Consider the following 18848-nt stretch of genomic DNA (forward strand, 5'->3'; position numbering starts at 1 on the left):
AAAAAACTACGTTTTCTGCAATAGTTTTGAGTCAGAACTGGAGTACTTAAATAATACTAATTAATTTTGATACCATTTGTTCTAACTTATTATGCAAAGCTGTTTGATGGATTAAATTACAAATATCAAAATTTTTTTTACTATATATATATATATATATACATAATATATACAACTTAGTACACTGATTTCTTAATCAGAAAATTTGACTTTTCTTTGCCTTATGGCGATATTCCTTCCAGTACAGGTTTAAATCAGTTTACTTTAAACTATGATTCTCCCCCCCCCCCCACCGTAAAAAAAAAGACTGAGGATTTACCAAAGTACAAAACAAAATTTGCCAAAGAGAATAAGAATGTAAAGCTGAAAGAAAATCACTTAAAAAAATTAAAGAAATGTACAAAGAATGAAATTGCATTGTCTTCAGCAATTTCTAACATACTGTAACTTTCTATTTAAAAATATTCAGCAATATACTTTAGTACAAATCCCATCCTTTTCTAAGTAAGTGTTTATGAGAAGAGGAGGAAAGAAACATGGTGCTGCCTACATTAACATTTCTTTAGGTATTTTAATAGCTACCTGGAATGGGATATAAACATTCCCCTATATGAAGCTTCTGATCATCGCACAAGGGATTAATATTCTTCACATTTCTCTATAACAGATGTTACTAGGATAGAAGATGTTAGTTTTGAAAGAGGGAGAAGACACGTAACAGCCAGTAAGCACGTGATGCTCCATAACACAGACTGAAAATTTTCACTCTCAGTGTGAATGAGGTTCAATCTTTATAAAAAAAAGGCAAATAGAATTTAGCAAAAAAAAAAACAAAAAAAAAGTGCATCTTAGAACATGAACTATAAAATTGTAGACTTTTTTGCCAGTGGATGAAACTGTTAATACAGCATACTTCTCATACAACTTTGGAAGGCAAATTCATGTAAATATTTGCATTGTTCAGAGAACTAAATCTCAGATTTAGCTTAATGATGGAATGTGAGAAACTGAAAGAAAAGCACTTAACTATTAAATTTGCCAAAATAAATATTTGTGATATAAAAAGTGTTACCACAGAGAAAGGGGGCATGTCAATATGTTTATTTACAAATATTACTTTTTTTTTTGTTAAAGTTGGTGTTTTTAATGATTTTTTACTTTCCTTTTCATATTTAGCCTCGTATACCTATATTTCATAATTTTTCATAATGTATGAGGGCAAGTTAAATTAAAACAAGATTTAAATTGTCTGAATTTAAATTATGAAATGCCATGGATGCAAGTTTAGGGATTGTGCCTAATGCTTCTGATCAGCAATATAACACTGGCTGTCCTGTATGCACAGGGATTGATGCTGGGCAGCACAGACAATACGGTGCTCACAGTGATAGGGACATCAGAGCTAGCATAATGCAGCATTATTCAATTTATTTCAATTGAAAACATCCCTCAAATGAAATTCACCAGCACATGGAAAAATTACACATCATATCCATGTGTATGAATTGGCAAATCATACATCTGTGAATGAAGAAAATCTCTAGATGATCCTAGCCCAGAAAAAGCTCAATTTCCAGGGAAGAAAATGTTGTCTTAGGAAATATCATCAGGAAAGATCGGTGTATGAGAGTTGATAATAATATGGGGGGGGGGAAGAACTGGACATCAATCACGTCTCTGTATGTACTATTTTTAGAATGAGTGAAATATGATCTGGCAGGCCCTAAATTCTGCATGGACAATGGAGTGAAGGAAACCATCGAACAATGGTACCAACAGCAACCAAAAGACTTTTATATGGGCAGGATTTAAAAAAGCTAGCATACAGATGGGACAAGCACCTAAAACTATGGTGGAGATTTTTTGAAGAAAAAAAAAAAAAAAGCACCAGTTCAAATCAAAACTGTATGCTTTACCTTCAATCACAGAGAGATCTTTTTGTGTTTGTTGAAGACTGAGGGTCAATTATTCAATCTATCACACCACTTCCAGAATTATTTGGCTTGGGCTTGTGTTCAACTTAGAGAGAAATACCATGATCCATGGTTTGCCTAAGCAATTAATATTTTTTTAAATCATACTAAGCCATAAGGTTGAATAATTGGCCTTCAGTCTTCAATGAGAGCAGAAATATCTCAAACACTTCATGATCAAAATTGAATGCAGGTAAGACATATAATTTTTAGTTTATCTGAACTACTGCACTGAAATAAATCCCTGCAATCCTCTAGCAAAGTAAGTTATTGGTAAAAAAAAAAAAAAAAATTCTAATTTTCATCTGACTCATCCTCACATGATAACTAAAAATAATCTAAAATTAATTTTTTACTTTCGCAACTTTCAAATATTACTCTTACTTTATTAATTACACTTCATTAAGTTGTATAAAAATAAGAATTTACCAATTAGGTAAATTCTTATTGTGAATATGCATGTATGGAACCAAGATTGAAAGCATTTATTTTTTACCTTTGGAGAAATAAATAATCATATGCTAATAACACTTGTTGAAGAATATTGGTGGAAGACACTAAAATATGGAGAATCTTTGATGCCAATCACAATACAATTTAAGTATAATCATTTCCTATTGTCAGCATGCACACACATGCCCACACACACACAATAGCAGACAATTATAAATGATAACTTTTCTACTTGTAGGAAGAAAACGGCACTCTTGGAGAAGAGAAAAAAAACAAAAAAAAAAAAAAAACTAACCATTTTTTTTTTTTCTTTTTGGAAAAAAAAAAAAAAACCTGTAATCAGAAAAGAATTTTCTGACAATAGAAAATTCCTCTCTGTCAATGACAGGCTAGTAAAAGAATACTATCACTATAGTAAACCAAGTGTATGACCCTTGCAACACTTTTTAGCTACAAGATACCTACAAAACCTAATTATTTTATAGCTGAAAAATATTCACTCAATATATTATATCACTTACTCTGCAGATAACAGATCTGCAGAGTAAGTGATGACATCAAATGTCAAATTTTTAATGTGACAACAAAAAAAGATATACAACTAAAATAAAGAGCATTCAATATGAAAACTATTACAGCACCACTGAAGTGTGAATGATCCTGCCCCACTTCACTTATGCATGATACACTGATCGAATTTGCTAGCCAAATAGGATAAAAGAATGCCAAAAATATATGCTATGCTATTGCTGTTTGGTTTTTAGGAGCATTAGCAACTAAGGCCATATTGCTCCGAGGATATGCGGTGGTCATTCCCTGACCTTTCTGCATCCTCCGTATTTGGTGGTCACGGGCTCGAACCCCAGTCTAATCAAGAAGCCTGTGCTATGCACTGCTGCTCCTGCCAACCTGGCTATGGAGGCGCCACCATGCTGTTGCAAGTAATAGCGTGATAAATATTTTTCATTTACAGAATCTATCAACAGGACAATTTCTTTTAAAAATCAGCATCATTGTACGTGGACTACACAGGCAGCTGGAATTTACAGCCTGTTAAAACTTATTTTCTAATTCATCAATTTATATTCAGTTTGATAATAACTGTCATCTGACCAGAAATTATCTTTTACAAAATAGAGAATCTATGAAAATATTTATTAAAACTTTTTTTTTTTTTTTAATTATGACAGACTCAACTCTCCATTCAGTTCATACACAAATTTGTATGATGCCTGCCATGTATGTATTTTAAACTGTAAACAATATATCTTTATCAAAAAGGTTAGTTATTTTGCTCTAGACACAGGAATCTTTCTATTACACTTAATTATTCATCTGCAAAAAGAACAACATTTAAAATAAGAAATGGTCTTTAGAATTACCAGAAATGACATACAATCACTTAAGTTTCCTGATGCCAATCCGATTTCATCTCTCTGAAATCCAATTTATCAGGAAAATAATAGGAGGTCAACCACAAAATAAAAGAATTTCTTCCAGATTGCAACAGCATATGAAAAAATTTTTCCACTTTAATTATTCTTTTATTAAACAGAAAAACTGTATAAAATAAATCAAAGGTGGAAAACCCATGACATGCATCCCAATAAACGGGGGTTAAAACATGAGAATCTACAGTTCATATTTATCATTTTTAAGTGTTAATTTAGGGAAAATAAGCAGGAGAATTAGTGAGCTTCTCATAGCACCAGTTCTGTAGTACCAATATTGATATGTTAGTGTATATATTAAATTTGTTTTATAAAAATAAAATTGTTTTAATTTTTTTTTCATTACAAGTACTTAGCATAAAATTCCTAATAGTAATTCTTGAATTTTCAATGGAGAAATCAAAGAAAGCACTTTTTTTGAAAGTGTATTAAGGAGTATTGGTTATGCCAGGTGTGGACCAGTAAAGGGGGGGGGGAAGAACACTGATTCCAGTAGCTCCTGGACCACCCTCAGGTGGCATATGACACATTTCCGATATATTATGTGGCACACTGCCAGAAAAGGTTACCCTTGAAATAAATAAAATAGCATTATTTTGATTTTCCTAAATTAGTACTGTTTCACCTAAAATCAATTGGCAATAAAAATGTAGTCAACAAATAATCTACATTTTTTTTTTTTTGTAAATATTGATTTGGCAACAATAAATGCACACAGCCTGTTTTCTTCTTCATAATACATAGATATAAATATAGAAGCACTGCTAACTTTGCATTAAGGAGTAATGTCCCTCAAACGGCACCAACAATAAAACTTTACATATAAGAATTACATATAAATAAATAAAAGTTGTGTAATCCTATCAATTCATTATCTACAAAGGAACATCAAATGTGACAATACAAATTGTGTACACAAGTTATTAAAATAAAATTTAAGTACCTAATTGCAACCATTACCTGTGGTGCATCTAAACTATACACAGTGGGATTTACTTAATAGTTCGCAGGCATTTCATTCAGTTCAATATGCCTTTGTTCACATAATTATAAAGTGACTGCAATTCACCTGACACTCAACTCTGAATACATCAATAGTTTATCTTTATAACAGATTTAGTTTGATATTTGTATCAGCTCGCAACAGCTCCAGGCACAGTTTCTTGAGTGGTTTCAACTGGATTTTCCCTTTCTCTTCCTCCTTCAGAATGCTTTCTTGGCTTCTTTTTCAGAGAAAAGGTTAAACTCTCTTTGTCAAACTCAAGGGGCATAATGCCTATATCACCATCATATCGATTCTTAGTTACCTGAATTTTAAAGAAAATAAAATACATATTACAGAAAAATTTACATTTTTATTACAAATATAAATAACTTATTAACATATGAAAATTGTAAATTCATTTTTAAACTACTGCATTTTACCTAAGTACAGAATTAGTAGAACAAGAAGTTTTTTTTAATATCTTTCCAGTAGAGTACTAGCATATGTTTAATAAATAGCCTTATTAGTATTTCATGCTGCCATCGCAGCATGAAATACCATTAATTCAGACAATCATTGTTTGAATTAATAATTGCAATGAAATTACATAATATGTAATTTCATTGCATATTATGTAATGGATATAATATATCCACTATTTCATGGATATATTATATCCATGAAATAGTGACTGTCCATAAATTTATTGACCTTAGTGGGCTGTTATTAATAGTCTCCTAAATTTTCAAAATTAAAAAATTTATCAAAAAATCCAATTGAAAGGACAAATGGCTATTATTTGACCAAAAAAAAAAAAAAAAAAAGCATACTCTAACTACATGATACAAACACTTGAACATATCTATAACATACATGAGCCAAAACATCATGACCACCTACCTAATATGATGTTGGTCCTCCATGTGCAGCCAAAACAGCTCATACCCGGGGAGCCACGGATGCTACAAGATTTCTAAATGTGTCTTGTGGTATCTGGTACCAACACATAACCAGCACATCCTTTAACTCCTGTAAGATCCATGGTTGAAACTCCGCAGATCGGAGTTGCTGTTCCAACACAAACCACAGATGCTCGATGGGATTCGTGTCTGGGGAATTTGGAGGCCAGGGCAATACCTGGAAGTCTTCCTCATGTTCTGTGAACCAGTCTCGAACAATCCGGGTGGTGTGGCATGGCACATTATTCTGCTGAAAGATGGCACCACCAGAGGGGGAAGACCATTGCCATTAAAGGGTGTACCTGGTCAGCAATGATGTTTGGGTAGGTGGTAGATGTCAGAGTGCCTGGCACATGGATGACTGGATCCAGGGTATCCAAGCAGAACATCGCCCAAAGCATGACACCGCTGCCACTGGCTTGTTTTTGTCCCACGGTACATCCAGGTGCCATCACTTCCCCAGGTAAACGACGCACATGTACCCGGCCATCCACATGGTGCAACAGGAAACGTGATTCATCAGACCAGACAACTTTCTTCCAATCACTCAAGGTCCAGTTTCAATGCTCACATGCCCATTGTAAGTGCTGTTGCCAGTGAACCGTGCTTAGCATGGGCACTCGGAGTGACCTGTGGCTACGCAGTCCCATTTTCAGCAGGATTCGATGTACTGTGTGTTGTGACACATTACTCCCATCACCAGCATTCCAATTACCAGCGAGTTGTGCCACAGTCGGCCTTCTGTTGCTACGTACTATCTGGGAGAGAGCCTTCGTTCACCTCGAGCATCGATGAGTCATGGTCGTTCAACACCTGGCTGGCGGTTCGTGAGTTTTCCCTCCACGGACCACTTTCAGTAGGTACTAACCACAGCTGACCATGAGCACCCCACCAGCCGAGCCGTTTCGGATATGCTCTGACCCATTGTCTCGCCATTACAATTTGGCCTTTGTCAAACTCGCTAAGTCCGCTGCCTTTCCCATCTGCAGAACAAGTATAACACTGACTAACAGAGCTCAGTATCAGATGTTTTTTATACTGTGTCCTGACCCGTACGCACCGTAGTTCACCTGCAGTTGCTTTGATTTGCATAACGACTCGCTGGTCATAATGTTTTGGCTCATCATTGTATGTTTAAGATCTATGAGGTAAAAAAAAAATAGTAAACAGCAATTGTATTTAAGATAACATTCAGTAGGGATGGCTGTGGGCCATGGTCCTGAAGCCTCAAAAAAAAAAAATAAATAAAATAATAATAAATAAATATATAAAAAAATAAATAAAAAAGATTTTTTTCACAGCCATGGACAAAAGAGATATATATATATTTTTTAATTTCATTAGAAGCTCAAATTCATATCAAGGAAAGGTGCTGTGGTAATATCATTTTCCAAAGGCGATAATATGTAGGAAGCAAAAATTCATTTTTTATCAATCTGAGGTTTTCTATTTGAAAGATGAATTTCCTTGAAATTTTGCTAGTAGATGCAAATACGATGAAGAAATACATAATAATTTCCTTTTCAAAAAATAATTTGTTGTGGGGAACATGTCCTTTTTTTAATTTACATGCAGAGAAACAGTTGTGGTGGTATTTCATATTTAATCCTGCATTTTTCTTGTTTTTGCATGGAACTAATGGAAATTTCTGAAATTTTCAATGGAAAAATTAAAGAAACACTTTTTTTTTTGAAAGGTATTGAGAGTTTCAACTGAATGGATGGAGTAGATGACGAGCACAAAATTGCTAAAATTTGTTGGGGTCTTAAAGATCCCACATGCCTGGTGTGGAGGTTAACTGTTGTATGTCAGTTTGAATGTCAAATTTATGTTGAATGGTATAATAATATGTTGAATGGCAAACTAATCAATTTTGAGTTAAACCTTATTGAATATCTGTGAAGCTTAAAGATATTCAAATTTTCAGGCTTTTTTCAGGCTCATTCATGCATAAAAACCAGTCTAAACTGCAACTAGAAAGCAAATAACTTCATCTGCTCTCCTCATGGGTAGCACAGTGTTATAATCACCCACCAGGTGGAACCAGCCTGGGTTTGAATCCCATCAATGATACAAGGAACTTTTATGGGTTTCTTTTTTCCACTCTGTGGCTGAGTTGGTCATTTTCAGACATGGATAGCAATGCTTTTATTACTCCTGGAAACTCTGTATCAATTTTTCAAATTAAGCAATCATTTTTAATCAATGAAGTAGTGTTCCTATTCATCAGCTTAACAGCCTGCATTAGGGTCAATGCCTTTTAATGGATATATTACAAAATAATATTAATGACATAGCTCACATAACAGTAGTATGAGGAGTTATCTTAAGAACTCAGGCGATGAGGCATTATTATGTGCCTTTAAACCACAATTTTCCCACATATGCATACTGACCTGTATATACCAAGTCAGTTTGCCATGCATGGGAAGATTGTGGTTGTTTGAGAAGTTTCTTAATGTTTTGATTTGGCTTTTCAGCCAGCAAAACAGACAAACCTACCACAGAATATACAATTTAGGACAATGGGTGGATGAAACTGTTCTCAGGTAACCCTAATATGAGAGTTTTTTTTATTTGCTATGACTAGAAATATCTGCAGAAAGGCAGGCATTGTTGTTTTGAATTAGCATCTGTAATTCCACCTCTTTTTTTAAACCAGTCTAAACCTGTGAATTAACTATCTAAAATCAATTAACAGTTCAACTCAGAGTTCATCAATTTTGCTTCATCTTCATTTTTTTCTTCAACTTCTGCTCTTTGGGGGAGCCTTCGTTCACACGTATTTCCTGCAACGATTCAAATTTGACCTCAGAAAGTTTCTTCTGGCTTCTCAATTCTAAATATTTTCACAATACTAGAATGCTACAGGTTCCAATAACTTTTAGTGTTGGAACCACCATTCAAAAAAAAAGTTATGCACACGATTCTGTTTGTAAACAATATACTTTACCTGTAAATATTTTCTGCCTCTTAACATGCTGAGTCTCCTGTCCTGCAAGATCATGATATTGTCAGCTTCCTGACTTGCCTTGACACCTCCAAAAATAGAATTATTATTTAATTCATCTGCTTCACGCTCCTGAAAAATGTAAGAATATGACTACGTTGATAAAGTCTTTATGTTTGGAAATTAGAAAAGTGGCAAATTTTACAAAATGCCAAATAAATATTAAAAAGAGTTACTTTTAAATGAAGAGTCTCTTCCTCAGTTTTTACACACAGGTAGTTCTATTTTTTAATTTGCATTACTTTATAACAGACAAAAAATATGGAGATCCATTAGATCACATAATAAATTTAGCATTTGTTGTCCATATATTTGCAGTGTATCTTTAAGAGATAAAGAAAAATAATACTGTATTGTGTGAAAATCATATTATTTCGTGTATTACTATAGCATTAATTTTTCATATTAAGCAATCTTCATTAATCAATGGAGTAGTGTTTCTATTCATCAGCTGATCAACCTGCATTAATTTAATGGATATATTACAAAATAATATTAATGACATAGCTCACATAACTAGTAGTAAGAGGAGTTATTTTAAAAACTCAGGCCATGAGGTATTAATATGTGCCTTTAAACCACAATTTTCCCAAGTATACGCATCCTGACCTGTGTATACCAGGTCAGTTTGCACATACATGGGAAAATAGTGCTTGTTTGAGGGTTCAAACCCACATGTCACTTTTTCAGCTTCCACTGAAGATCGCTTGAATTTTTGCTATTCTTCATCAAAATTGTGTTAGCATCAGGAACTTTTAAATATAACCTTAAATAAATAGCATTTTTACACCTTATGGTTGTTGGCAAATCTCGAAGCATTACAACTTTTTGCCAACTTTAATATTATTTTTTATATTTACTGTTGGCACTAATTACCACTTTTAATTTATTTCATACAAAATAATGGTCACTTTCAATCTCAAATCCTCTATATACCCCTATATCTTCAACTAATTGTTTAAGATCCTATTCTATAATGATATCAATTATGTTTTCTTGTTTCTGTGATGTTCCCTCCATAAGAGTTACTGAAACCAGTTGTTGTTGTTGTTTGGTTTTTAGGAGCATTAGCAACTAAGGCCATATTGCTCCAGGGATGTGTGGTGGTCATTCCCTGACCCTTCCGCATCCTCCGTATTTGGTGGGCACGGGCTCGAACCCCGGTCTAATCAAGAAGCGTGTGCTACGCACTGCTGCTCCTGCCCACCTGGCTACGGAGGAGCCACTGAAACCAGTAACTACCTTTATGCTGTGTTTATAACTAAGAGTGCATGGCTTGCCCTGCTGATCTGGAAATTCATAAATAGTTTACAGCAATAAGAAACAATCATATTTAATTTATTTGCTAATAAATCTGAGATACATTCTCAATATTTCTATTCTTTAATTTCCATAATAGCTTCTTCCAAATTTTCAAGCCATCTTTTTACTGAACTTCCTAAATCATCCACTATTATAGCACTTAAGATCAATAATCTCACAATTCTAGGATGTTTAACTGAGTCACAAATTTATGAAATAATAGGATATACTTACTTTACGAGGATGCACAACCAGAGTCACATGACAATTCTGTTGGGTAGCAAATTTGCGAAAAGCCCCTACTATAAGATCCTGTCGCCAAAATCTGTCGTAGATACGAGACTCTTCAGAACCCATCATGAACTGGAGATTGTCGACTATTACATGCTGAATATCATGAACATAAACTGCATGTGCCATAGCCTAGGGGAAAAACAAGGAAGAAAAACTTTGCAAATATATTTTATATAATAATATAAATTGCACTTAGAGCAGGAATATTAAACAAATATTAATATTGAATACAACAAATATTAAGATTGAATATTGACCACTTACAAATAAAATTCAATATTAATATTTAAAACAGTAACATATGTACATAGCAAAACATGAACTTTTAAGGATATACATTTCTGTACATAATCTTACATCAGCCACATAGAACAATCACAAAGTTAAAATATTGCTTTTCCTAATAAAATAAAAAAATTTCCTTTTTTTTTTTTTTTTTTTTTAACCAGTATACTTTTAAAGACAAAATAAGTGTTTCTTGCTGATAATAAGATACAATCTTACAAAAAATACAGCAAATTCTGAAATGAAATCAAGACATTTTACATTAAAGTTATTAATACAGACCATTTGTTTTTTCCAACCTTTGGCACTCTTTATTTGCTGAAATTTCTAAAGACACAAAAACAAGAGATCATTCCTACCTGAGCTTTCTTCAAAAACCTCTTCAATTGCTCAGCAAAGCCAACTGTGTAATGGGTTAGATATGTGTGGGTGTAACTCTTTACTGACAGTGTAACTGGAATCTTCGAACGCCAAACTGCTCGAGAACGTTCCTTTTATTTATTTATTGATTATTATTATTCCCAAGATGTAAAATGAAATAATACTGTCAGACCTTAAGATTATTATTGCAAACTAAAGAAAAAATCTTCACAATGTGAGGAAATATCAGTGCATGTTAATCTAAATTTACCCCTATTCTTCATACTATCTCCCTTCCTCTCTATGCAACGTTCTCTGTTCCTTTTCCTTCTTCCAAGTCTGTGTTCCAAAAACCAACACTTTCATGTTTAAATGTGTCCATATATCAACGTCTGTTGGTTATATCCTTTAACTGCAATGGCACAACAGAACTATCTTGTTTCATATTATTGTATCATTTTACAATAGTTTCTTTCTATGCAGTACGTTGCTTTGTCAAGATGAAAATAACATATTAAATGTTACATAAAGATAAAAAAAAGTGATTCCAAACAGCATAAAAAAAATGCGTACATCAACATATGGCATAGGAACATCAATCTGCCCAATCTAAGTCTCTGACACACACAGTTCATGAATGGACTACACAACAGTATAATGTAATGTAAACGGTTATTATTATTATTTTTTATATACCAATTTGAAACAGTGTATATATCAGCACTAAAATTGCAAAATGCTGGTCTAGAACATATACTCCAAGTTAAAATTCAACATACTTGCTTACATCTACTGCTAAATGAAAGAAAAAATAATAATAATAAAATTAAAATATTAAAAAAAAAATGGCATATGTTAAGAAGTATGTCAAAAGTTAGGCCTCTAGAGCAATGTTTCTCAACCAGTGCTGCATTAGTACTAATCACCTGGGATTCCATGCTGAGGAATAAATTCTTACATAATTTATTTACAAGTATTGTCTGTGTAAAATAAGTGAGATCTTATTTGGTTCATTTTTTGTATCATTTTTATGCTAATGTAATATTTACAGTCTACTAAAGCTTGAGAAACACCACTCTAGAAGGTAAAAAAATCCAAAGGTAGGATGACAGTCTTATTACTGATGATGCAAAATGAGAAACATTAAAGTTGAAACCAAAGTTCTAAGAAACCTAACACAGGAGTAGGTATCTGGTGAACTTTGTATACATTTTTGCATGAAGTGCACAAATGAATCACAAAGAAATCAGAACTGTAAAGAATTTTTTTATAGGTATACTTTTCTAATTGAAAAATAATGAATGACACAGATCAAAATTGAATGTCATTACCATAATTCTAATACATATTTAAATTTAAATTTTTCTTTTTTTTTTTGGTGCAGCCAACATTCTAGCAAGCGCCCTGGTCTTCAGAGGGTTAAATGAAAAAATCCATTGCTCTTCTAGAACAAACTCTTAGGCATTATTATTCTTATGTATATATGATAGGTAAGAAGTATCATTGAGTGATATTTCCAATAAAATCCAATATTAATATTAAACAAATATTAATATTGAATACGTCAAATATTAAAATTGACTACTGACTACTACAAATTCAATAAAATTCAATAGACTTCAATATTAATAATAAAAACAGTATCATATGTACATTGCAAAACATGAACATTTAAATTTTAAGCTCTTGTTTAAAATTTGAATTTCAAAGAGAATCCCACACCCTCCAATATTCAGAGCAGGAACTGACAACCATCTGGGCAACTAACTAACAGTTGCCTTGATGGTTGTCATCTGGTTTAATAAATGGTTTAACTAACAGTTAAACCATTTATTTTACTAAACTTAATGTTTACTAAAATAAATGGTTTAACATTAGCATACAAAATAACTGGTACATTTAAAGTGTGTTTTACAACTTCCTGATAAGTTTAATTCTTAACTGTTGATACTACGTATAAAGATGCATATAATCTGTAACAGGAGGAAAAAGTGGCACCGATACCAAGGCTTTTAAAAGCACTAGTGCCAGCTACTGCTCCAAAACTCTACGTTGTTTGAGAAAAGGATGCCATATTCTATTGAAACAACACAATTTGTAAGTTTTAATTATTTCTCATAACAAACTTTTACAAATTTACCACCCAGCTGCACAGAATAGCACGCATGCACATGTGCACATCAGTTATTTCTTTGAGTGAATTATTGCTATATCATGTCATACAAGTTGTGAATTGTTAGGTTGATTTTTACAAAGCTTTTAATATCTATATAATATCAGTGTAGATACACCATAGATAACTCTTAAGAAACTACGATGGTAGTGTGGGAGGCATCATTTGCTCTGTATCTCATATTGTGCTGTTCCTTCTCAACAAGTTGCCATGGTATTGCACTACCTCGAATAAGTAACGCTTCGCTAATAGAGAAGACTGTTGTTGCTTATTCTGAGTGAGTACCACCACCCACCGATGATAGGCCAATAGCTTTGAAACTATTGGCCTATCTTTGAAACGGTGCCGTCTGGGTGGTGGTACTCATTCAGAATAAGTAACAACAGTCTTCTCTATTAGCGAAGCGTCACTTATTTGAGGTAGTGCAATACCATGGCAACTTGTTGAGAAGGAAGAGATGTTTGTTTGTTGTTTGTTTGGTTGAGTTTTATTGGCGCATCAGCAACTATGGCTATAATGCGCCAAAACCTTGTCATAAAAAGTAAAAAGTTTTCAGTGACCTACTGAATTAGGTCACTACGTCAGGTTATAAAAATAAGTATAAACTGTAACAAGAGAAGGAAGAGAACAATATGAGATACAGAGAAAATGATGCCTCCCACACTACCATCATAGTTTCTTAAGAGTTATCTATGGTGTATGTACACCGATATTATATAGATATTAAACTCTTACTCTTAACGTATTATGTCTTGTGCATTTAGTTATTTTTAAAAGCTTTTAATGTAAAAACTGTATTAAATTTAAATTACATTTCAGCTCATTCCATACCATACATCATGTTCTATACCATAAATTCCATACATCATGTTCTTTAAAAATAGAAATGTAAAACTAAAGGCACTTACATCTAACACAGATCTTATGGATTGTTGCCCTTGAAAAGTCATGAAGTAAAGAGGCAGCTGCTCAAACTTGTCTGCCCAATAGTCATACTGATCTAAATATTTTTCTAATGGCAACCTAAAACAAAAGAATAAAATAAATTAATCAGGCTCATATTACTTATATTTCTTGTAATATATTATCTTATATTTTATCTTATGTAATATCTTATATTTCTCATATTACTTATATTTATTCCCTCCTTATATGATACCAATGCATATGTACAATCATAATATATACAAACTAATCCTATTTTTCTTAAATTTCATATTAGGAAGGAATATGTACACCATGTTACAACTTCCCTAGATCTGAGTGATTAAAAAAAATAGTTAAAGAAAAGCAAAGGGTCATCACACTGAGCTCCTGCTTACAAGCCTTTAATCACAATTGGATTACAAATGAAGACTGGAAACAACACATGTGAATGAAGATATATATGAAATAAGATATGTGCCCCACATTGTTCCAATTAAATGGATGCATATAGATTTAGAAATCAAATATCAATATGATGTATCACTGCAATAGTTCAAGAAGAGAACAGATTTGTTATGGTATGGGGTGCCTGAGGTAAGAACTGTTCTGTCTGCATTTCTCACAGCGCACATAATTCTATAATTACTCCACATTTTGGACAATACAGTCCTGCCAGATCCAATGAGTCTGCAATGCTGGTCCTTATCTCTTTAATATTCATATTTATGGCAAAGACAACATCCTTTTCTATACTGCATTGAAACATTTGTGAAAAACGATGTTTTCCACAAAGCAACTCCTTAATGACTTAGTCAGTCAGAGTTGAAAAGTGGCTCAATGGAGCTTCAGCTTTGCTGACCATGAAACTTTCACAAGTTTAGATGGCCCTTTGAAAGAACAATAAGCTAGCAAGGTAACTGCAAAAATTTTCTGAAAAATACCAATTAGTCATTACTGCCAACAGGTTTTCCAACTTAAGTAATATCTTAAAAATGGAAAAACATAGGTTTCTACCAAGCAGGAAAGTCCAGGAAACATACGTCCATAACATCAGATATTTTTTTAACAGATATTAGGGCATTAAATAATGAAATGGTAGGTGCACCCTTCTATAAAAATTGTGCACACTTCTATAAATACCTTCTGCAAGGTGTAGCCATTAAAGAAGAAGACTGCACATGCAGCCACTACACACCAAGTGCCACCTGTGAAACAAAGGCACAATGGTTGACCTTGAACCTTTCTATAGTTGTCTGCCAAATCATGTTCCAACAAGCTCATTCACTTTTCAGTGAGACAGGTTTTCATTACCTTGTGTTTTTGCAGTTTGCTGGAAAAATGACACGCAAAAAAAAAATCAAAAAACAGATGAACATCAAATTTTTAACAAACTAAAGAAAACACCAACTGAAAGCTGAGTTCTTACACTAGTTTATAAGGAAGATATTATGTCAAGAGCCCACATGTATGAATGACATAAAAGAGTTTTAGATGGAAGAAAGAATGTGGAAGACAATAAATGACCAGGCTATCCGGTATCCATGAAAACTGATGAAAATGTGGAGAGGGTAAGGACACTGATTAGAAGTGATTGTCGTTTAAGTATTAGAATAGCTGCACAAGAACTCAGTATGGACAAAGAAACAGTTAGACAAATTTTAATTGAAAATTTAAGCATGAGAAGTGTGTGCCAAGATGGCACCAGAAATTTTGAATGAAGATCAAAGAATGAGAAGATTCCAAGTTTGTGAAGATGCTTTGGAAAAAAATTAACAAGGTCCAGACTTTCTAGGTACTATAATTACTTATGATGAAAGTTGACTGTTCCAGATGACCCAGAAACTAAAAGACAGTCAGTGCAATGGAAGAGAAAACAATCCCCAGAGCAAAAAAAAGGCAAGATTTCAAAATCAAAAATGAAAACCATGCTTCTTGTTTTCTTCAATATTAAAGGAATTATTATGACAAGACCGCATGCAAAAACTCGAAGGAAGAGACCTGAATTGTGGAAGGATGATTGGATGCTCCACCTACAACAACACTCTTTATTTGCCAGTTTATAGCCAAAAAAAAAAAAAAAAAAAACCCTGTGTGAACATGCACCCTATTCACCAGATCTAGCCCCCACAACTCTTTCTCTTCTGTAAACTGAAAAGTGTACTGAAGGAAACACATGTTCAGTCCATTGAAGACATTCAGAAAAAAAAACCAAAGTGTTAAAAGAGCTTATAGAAGATAGCTTCCAGAAATTTTTCCATGCTTTAAAGAAATGCATGGAACAGCGTATGCAAGCTCAAGCAATTATTTTGAAGGGGATAACTTGTAACATACAAAAATTCATTATACAGTGGATTCCGGTTACTTGGGCCACCGGTTAATCGGGGCAAATCTTAAAAAACAGAAACCAATCAAGAAAATAGCTGGGGTTTACTTCGCTTAATTGGGACAGCATGCCATTTAATCGGGGCAGGAGACCGCAGCACTGGAGGTTACCCTATGATTGTCTCCGACGGTACCACGTGGTTCGGTCGAAATTCTGGATGTCACAACCATAAAACAATTATCAGTCACCTGTTTATTGGGCTTTTCTGTTAGTGAAATCTATCATAAACGGACAGTAAACTCGATCTTACTGAATTTGCGATAATACCGACAGCTAGAATTCTGTGGGTTATTATGGTGAAATGTGTTTACACTTCCATAAAATCTTCAATCATATAAAAAAATTAATTTTCAGATCTTCTCTTCATTCCTATTTTTAAAGCTTGGTAACTCGTTACTCCATTCTCACTTGTGCATATCGTGTTACTTGCGATTTGTGTGTGCTGTGTTCTTTGTTATTGATTGCTTATCTTTTTACTGTTTTAAATTTTAACACCCACCCACAAATGTCAGTGAACAGAAATGTCAACTAGTTCGTATGTACATATCACAGTACGTATTAATTATTCTGATTATCACATATATTCTTCCGATTTTCAAGTATCATTTAATTTTTTAATTGGTAAGGTAATAAAGGGTAAATTTGTGCTTAATATATCTTTACTTTTATAGTCTATGGATAATATTCCTCCTATTTTCTCTAATTAGAATCGCTGTTTAATAGAATTAAAATTCAATTCATAAACGTGATCACAATGACCGGCACTTACTACACATCGTATAATGAACGGTACTTTACTATGGTGAGTTCGTCGTAACGTGATTTGATTGTACAGTGAACTAATTGTAAGGGGGGGGGTTACATTGTATTTTTAACTATTTACGTGAAACTTTGGATAATTGGGGCAGCCGCTTAATCGGGCCAAAATGCACTAGTCCCGATGTGTCCCAAATAACCGGAATGGACTGTATTTATTTTATTGTAATAGTCTCATTATTTAATAGCCACACTTTGTATATAATGCTCTAGTGCAAGTTACTACCTACCTACTTTCAACTATTTGGAAAAAATACTAGAAAATTCATACCTGGTATTCTAAATGCAAATTTTATTCATTACTTTTCATAAGAAGAATTGTAGTCTATAATGATCTTGTAGTTTTATGCTATAACAACCCAAGATACTTGAATGTTCAAGTATCCTAAAGAAACCATCATTACTTACTTTTTGATTTTTTTTTTTTTTTTTTTTGGTAGTTGTTGGCTCATAGACTTCTGTGGCCATAATGCACCTCCCAAGGTTTTTGCAGTACTTTGATCCAAGCCCGAGGCGGGAATTGAACCCACGACCTTTGGGTTGCCAGGCAGGCACTTTACCCACCCAGCTAGCCCGGTCGGCTTACTTTTTGATAAAGAAAATAATTAAGGCTGGGCCACTCTTGATACTCATTTTATAAGCTTATATAATTGAAAAAAAAAAAAAAAAAAAAAAAAAAAAAAAAAAAAACTAAGCATATAAGAAATTACTTATTTGACATTAAATTTCAAAAACTGAAATAAAATGAAATTTTATAAAATTTTATTAAATGAAATAATTTTAAGTTAAAATATTATGGCACTTAAATTATTATGAACTTTCAGTGATATATTTTAGAAACCAAATCATCAGTATCCTTTCAAACACTTGATTAGATCCACTATACTACCACAATTTTTTTTACATTATATTCTGATAATAACATTTCATATATTCCATAAAACCTAATAGAATGAGATCTTGATAAAAGCTAAAAAAGTGACCTACTTACAGTGCAAACTGAGTAAGCATCATTTTTGCCAAGCGGACATTTTTTATTTCAAAGCTTCCCCAGAGGGTATTGACCTAAAATGAAATATGATCATTCTTTTTATTATATCCAAAAACAAAAAAACACACAAAAAAAATACAAGTTTGCAAAATGTTCAAAATATAAACAAAGTTACATCAATTATACATTTTATTTTACTCTTATTTTTATAGAATTAATGAGTAAATCAGAGTACTGATACAATTTTTATTCCTTAGAAGGCTGATCTAGATTGTTCTTGAAAGTATTAACTTGAATTCATAAAAAAGCAAATGTTATTTTTACAGTAAAAGTAATTTCCTCTTAGTCTGTTATCAACAGTAAAGAAGACTACATAATGGTCTATACCTGTATATATTTATTTACTCATATTGTTGTATTAATTTCTCAGTTACAATAACTGAGAAATAACAATAAATATGTATAACCAGTCTGCTACTGTTGTCA

The 18848-nt window shown here is 32.9% G+C and overlaps 1 protein-coding gene across 1 annotated transcript in view; it reads right to left on the minus strand.

Annotated features, from left to right (window-relative positions):
• Positions 1-5010: 5010 nt before the first annotated feature.
• Positions 5011-18848, minus strand: part of mtDNA-helicase (mitochondrial DNA helicase) — a 56887-nt gene continuing 43049 nt past the window's right edge. The window contains exons 10-14 of the mRNA XM_090383270.1: positions 18363-18436; positions 14154-14268; positions 10368-10556; positions 8775-8903; positions 5011-5184 (exon numbers count right to left, since the gene is read on the minus strand). Of these exons, the coding sequence (XP_090239396.1) occupies positions 5011-5184; positions 8775-8903; positions 10368-10556; positions 14154-14268; positions 18363-18436 (681 nt within the window). The remainder of the gene's footprint in view (positions 5185-8774; positions 8904-10367; positions 10557-14153; positions 14269-18362; positions 18437-18848) is intronic.

This window comes from Mastigoproctus giganteus, chromosome 10 (genome assembly GCF_048544385.1).
Source record: "Mastigoproctus giganteus isolate SK-2022 chromosome 10, ASM4854438v1, whole genome shotgun sequence".
Lineage (NCBI taxonomy): Eukaryota > Metazoa > Arthropoda > Arachnida > Uropygi > Thelyphonidae > Mastigoproctus > Mastigoproctus giganteus.